Source organism: Ovis aries, chromosome 23 (genome assembly GCF_016772045.2).
Source record: "Ovis aries strain OAR_USU_Benz2616 breed Rambouillet chromosome 23, ARS-UI_Ramb_v3.0, whole genome shotgun sequence".
Taxonomy (NCBI): Eukaryota; Metazoa; Chordata; class Mammalia; order Artiodactyla; family Bovidae; genus Ovis; species Ovis aries.
Window position 1 is genome coordinate 25,865,288 of NC_056076.1, and position 6,000 is coordinate 25,871,287.

The 6,000-nt window shown below is 35.8% G+C and overlaps 1 protein-coding gene across 8 annotated transcripts in view; it reads left to right on the forward strand.

Moving 5' to 3' along the window:
- B4GALT6 (beta-1,4-galactosyltransferase 6) overlaps nt 1-5,291 on the forward strand; it is a 72,306-nt gene extending 67,015 nt beyond the window's left edge. For 7 of the 8 annotated variants that reach the window (XM_004020450.6, XM_060405209.1, XM_042239667.2 and 4 more), the window contains 3 exons: nt 260-382; nt 662-763; nt 1,594-5,291. In XM_004020450.6, the coding sequence (XP_004020499.1) occupies nt 260-382; nt 662-763; nt 1,594-1,741 (373 nt within the window). In that variant the 3' untranslated portion in view covers nt 1,742-5,291. The remainder of the gene's footprint in view (nt 1-259; nt 383-661; nt 764-1,593) is intronic. The other variant, XM_042239668.2, reaches the window with a different exon arrangement.
- The last annotated feature ends 709 nt before the right edge of the window (nt 5,292-6,000 follow it).

Below are 6,000 nucleotides of genomic sequence, written 5' to 3' on the forward strand. Positions count from 1 at the left end.
AACAATACTTAACAGTGAATTTCAGTTACCACAAGTGTTTTATGTAATACAGTTAGGTGTACCTATTTCACTAGAATATGAAGACGCTTTGTTTCTTGGTGTGCTGTTTACTTCCAAAAATATGATTTAATCAACATGATTGTTTATATGGAAATGGAGGTATATTTTGCAAAGCACGTAGAAGATCTAAAAGTCAACTTCATGTGGCGAACTGTCTTGACTTCACTTTTAGAATGCTGTTTTCTGCTTTCTTTTGTAGTCTTCCTTATAAGGAGTTTTTTGGTGGTGTAAGTGGACTGACAGTGGAACAGTTCAGAAAGATCAATGGTTTTCCTAACGCCTTCTGGGGCTGGGGAGGGGAAGATGATGACCTTTGGAATAGGTATGTTGAGGTACAGATTACTTAAATTGAAATTTCTAATGATTTCCTTTCTGTTAAATAAACTATACTTTCTATCCCAGGAAAGGGTTCTTTAGGATGGAAAATCTTTGTGGTTCCTAAATCCTATTTTGTGTTTTTCCGTTTTTCCATTGAGTGCCCTTTTGAAATTACTGACAGCACATACATTCGAGCATTCTCTTGTATTTTAAATAGAATTCAAATAATTATTTTTATATTTTATTTCTTAATGTATTTTCATTTCCGTATATTGTATCTTAGGGTTCACTATGCTGGATATAATGTAACAAGACCAGAGGGGGACCTGGGAAAATACAAATCTATTCCTCATCACCATCGAGGCGAAGTCCAGTTCTTAGGACGGTAAGTTTAATATCATCTTTAGATAGCGAGGTTTCAAAGTTATTTAACACATGAAAGATCTTCTTAAAAATGCATGACACTACCCACAAAAAAAAAAAAAAAACTTTTGAAGGGAATTATCTGTTGATATCGTTTTTCTTTATAAAAGTAAGGCATTCTTGTGCTTGTTTTTTTAAATAGTTTTGTTTATTTATTTATTGTTTTTGGCTGCGCTGAGGCTCTGTTGCTCTGTGGGCTTTTTTCTAGTTGTGGCGAGGCGGGGCCTTCTCTCTAGTTGCAGTGCGCAGGCCTCTCGTTGCAGGAGCTTCTCTTGCTATGGAGCCCAGGCTCTGGGGCATGCCGGGTCAGTAGGTGTGGCACTCGGACTCAGCTACTCTGCGACACGTGGGATCTTCCCACATCGGGGGTCAAACCCCTGTCTCCTGCACTGGCAAGGTGGATTCTCCACCACTGAGCTACCAGGGAAGTCCTTGTACTTGTTTTGAAAAGATACATACACATGTATGTATACTTACACACATACACACCCCTATATGTTAAAGAGCCTCGTTAATTGTTTACATAAAGTTTTTCCTTAGCATAAAGCCTAATGCATTTTATTTCTTAAGGATATCTAAGTTGTAAGAGTACAAAATAATTATTTTTCAGGTAGCATTTTAAGACTAGTAAAAATGCTAATTTAGAATGTGGTGTAGAACCGTTTTTAATTATGTGTAAGAACCCCAAATTGTAAAGAGCTTTAAATGCTTTACTGATAAGAATGACCTTGAGCATATTCTCATGTTTTTCTTTTGAAACATGTTTCTGTTACTTTTTCTTTAATGCTGTAGGTATAAATTACTCAGATACTCAAAAGAGCGCCAGTACATCGATGGGTTGAACAATTTAGTATACACGCCAAAAATACTGGTTGATAGGTTGTATACAAATATATCTGTAAACCTCATGCCGGAGTTAGCTCCAATCGAAGACTATTAAAGAAAGTAGCTCTCCTGGCAAGACCGCAATGCTGGATCGGAAACTGGGAGTGCGCCCCTAGTGGAGGTCAGTGAGTGGATGCGTCACAGCGCTCTGCGCGGTGAGAAGAGCCTGCGTTCTCAGTGGTTATTTGTGGGATTGTAGTCAGCCTTCTTCCGCCCACCCATCTTTTACCGAGACACACCCCCTGGCGAGCGCTGCAGAGACCAGATGCAGTTAAGTCTGGCAGTTACAGGAGCTCCCTAAGAAGAGAGAATTTTTATACTAAAATCTATAATTTAATTCAAGAGAATGCTTTATTTCCATTTAAACATATTTTGTACATATGTGGTGTAAATTAATGTGTTTAAATTGTTGAAAAATAAGATGTGTTACAGTTTTGCATGTAACAGGTGATGCCTTTATGGGACTTTTATAAACATTTTTTATTTGCATGGAATAAAACCCTGTAAATTTATGTCACTAAACAAAGGTTAACCTTGTGTGAAATGAAGGAACTGTCAATAATTGACAGCCAACTAATACAGTACACTGTTATACTAGTTCTGAGCTTTAGCCCTTCAGCTTTTTGTGTGGAAGAAGTCACAGCTTCCGTAGCGTTTTTAAGGATAAGAAGAAAGGACTTAAATAGCTTTTCTTCCTACCAGAATTACCTTTTTTTTCCCTTGCTTGCAATCTCATCAGATTTTGCTAAATCACAACCGTATTATTTATGCATATTGCATGAGTCTTACTGAGAAAATCTTAAAAGTTGTGATGTTACATGATGTAGAGGACCTCTTTGTTAAACGTCTCTCATGTACCTCTGGTGTGTGTGTCAGGGATTTTGTGCCTCAAAAAATGTTCCCAAGGTTGCGTGTGGTTGTGCACTGTATTTTTTTAATTCACAGTAAATAGCACTTTTATTATTTCCAGTTCAGAAGAGCCAAAAAAAATTTTCATTTAAGAAAAAAGCAAAACAATTTTTTAGAAGATTGAGTTATGGAAAACCCAGTAGTACTTAAAACATACAAATGAATTATACTATTAGATAAAACAGTAAATGTTCTATTTTTATGAAGATAAATGCTTAGTAGATAAAAGCAGATTTTAAGTTTAATTATCAGACTCATCGAACTTCAAGTTTGGAAGGGACCCTTTTTAATGTTGGCTGGTTTCATTCAAACTACATGTATTTTTTTCACTTCTAAGTTATTACATCTCTGGTGTTAAAATTTCCTCACTAAAACATAAATTAATAGAATTATATTAAAATACACTACCAATTATTTAAATGCATTGGCTTTATTAAGACACTTCTCTAAAAACAGGTCCCTCTACCTGACATCAAGTGTATTACTTATTCTTGAATTTGGATGGCATTTTCATAACAAAACCAAACAGTATCCTTACTTTGAAAATTATCAATTATGATTGACCAAAGATTCTTTAAAATGTCTTAAGATATTTTCACAAATTTAAAACAAAAAATTATGTATCTATAAAATGAACCTTCAATATCGAGGAACAAAATGGGTCACTCACCTGACACAGATATAGTTAGTTATGTCTCAGGTTGTAAGTTTAATTTTAAAATTTTCATTTTCTGTGGCAAATATTGATAACACAAATGACTGCAAACAAAACCATAAAATAATTGAAATTCTTACACTTTGAGAAAAACTGATAGCTCTCTGTTACGACAAACAAAATTTTCTACATTTATTTCTTAGAAATATTTCCAAAATATTTGTTTTTCGCTTTTTGATGAAAAGTCAGACCTTCTGGAAAGCAAGGTATTAAATTGTGTATCTCTCAAAGCCAATGTAGTTTTTTAATTTGATGAAATGAAAGAAAGTAGATTGAAAAAGTTAACATTTGTTGATCACTAACAAGATAGTAGGGGCATAGGAGCATAATTAACCCAATAATACTTAAATATTTTAGTCATGGGGGAATTTGGGGCTGTTTCTGAGTCTTATTAGGAAAACATATTTTTCTCTTTAATATGGAGCTGCCCACATTTTGGAATCTTCTCATTTTGATACACATTTTTATAGTTTCAAGAGAATTCCCTTCAACTAGATTTGCCTTATTTTCTTGGATTAAGTCTATTAGTAATTTTGTTTTAAGTGAGGGCCATAACTATTTTGCTTTTCTCAGTTTTGGGTACAGTGTGGCATCCTGTGAAAGCCATCTCATTAGTTTGCTTTTTGTCCTTTGTTTTGCTTTTTAAGTGCAGACCTCAAATTGATTTTTGCATATAAATGGTAACTTTTATGTTTGCATATATGTGATAGAGCTTTGCCAATTATCTGTATAAAAAGAACTCTATCCCATGGTGATGGTGGTGGTTTAGTACCTAAATTGTGTCCCACTCTTTGCAACCCCATGGACTGTAGCCCTCCAGGCTCCTCTGTCCATGGGATTTCCAGGCAGGAATACTGGAATAGGTTGCCATTTTCTTCCCCAGGGGATCTTCCCAGCCCAGGGACTGAACCCTGGTCTCTTGGGTCTCCTGCCTTGCTGACGGTGTCTTTACCGACCGAGCCACCAGTTATAGCCACCAGCCTGTAACTCTGTCCCATAAAAATTAACAAATACATTACAAATGCAGACTGTCTTTATAGTTCAGTGGATTTATTAGCGTGCATGTATTGATTACCTGCTTGATTAGGTACAGTGCTAGGTATGTCTACAGGAAACATCTTATTTCAGTTCTAAACAAATCAAGTCAAGGAAGTTAAAACCTTTCTAAAATTATTTAAACGTCTTCTGTTAACTTATGCATTGTATTTTTTAGTCTCAAAGGCAAGAAATGTATATAGACAGACATAATTCTGAGCTCCCTGTAGCACTGCTGGGAAAGTTATACAGTGCCTTTCGACTAGAGAGAGTAGTAATGATTAATGGGCCTGTTTGTAGAAAAGAAAAGGAAAAAGTATACACATTCACTGTAACATTATGTCTCATTCACAGTGGAGATTGTCATTTAAGTCTTTGCCAAAACTGGGGTTTAATGAATATTTTTTTAGTCTAAATATAAATTTCTGTTTGTAGTTTGTGAAAAGGTGTTCCATAAAAATAAACCCTTATTTGCCATATTATGTAAATACAAAATTATGTGTTAAAACTTGCTTATTCTCCTTTCCTAGCCAAGGTATTGATAATCCATTTTAAAACAAAATGGAAAAATATCCGGTTCAATATTCTCCTTCATTTTGGAGGTTCTGTACAAGTCGAAGCAGATTGTGTGTCATTTTATTTGGCCTTTGTTTGTCTCTGTTATATTTCTTTGTGTACTTTTCAGACAAATGCTGGTACTCTAGTTGTATTATCTTGTATTTGCAAATATGCCAATGAGAGAACTGAAATGGTCATAGTGTTTATCAGAAAAAGGAAGTGTACTTAAGATTATTTTATTTATTAAGATCTAAAAGGCTTCTATATAAATGCACTGAAATAAATGCTAGTAATTTCTTGTACTCTCATTTTTTTTTTTTTTTGCTTCTCATGGAAATGTTTGTACTTTTTTATCATTGTCTTTTATGAAATATAATGTTCTAAAGACCTTGTGTGATGATGTAATTATTTTCTCAGGACCTGTTTCTGGGGTTGTCTGGGGTTTTGTTGTGTTTGTGTCCCTGATTTTCAGGTGGATTATTGCTGACTACTGTGGTTGTACTAGGATTTACACTGTAAGCATGAGGTGATCACATCTACCTGTGCAGCAGTGTCAGTTAAATGCATTTAGATATGACCTCATAGCGTGGACCTCAGAGGACACACAGTGACATTTAAATACTGTTCATCAATACAATTAGTAATTTACTGTATCAAAATGAATAGTTAAGAAGTCATTTTTGGAATAACTTTCTTCTCCCTGCACAACTTCAGTAAGCTGGTGTGTTGTAGGCAGGAATCTGAAGATCTTTCAGTTCAGTTCAGTCGCTCAGTCGTGTCCGACTCTTAGCGACCCCATGAATCGCAGCACGCCAGGCCTCCCTGTTCATCACCAATTCCTGGAGTTCACTCAGACTCACGTCCATCCAGTCAGTGATGCCATCCAGCCATCTCATCCTCTGTCATCCCCTTCTCCTCCTGCCCCCAATCCCTCCCAGCATCAGAGTCTTTTCCAATGAGTCAGCTCTTCTCATGAGGTGGCCAAAGTACTGGAGTTTCAGCTTTAGCATCATTCCTTCCAAAGAAATCCCAGGGTTAATCTCCTTCAGAATGGACTGGTTGGATGTCCTTGCAGTCCAAGGGACTCTCAAGAGTCT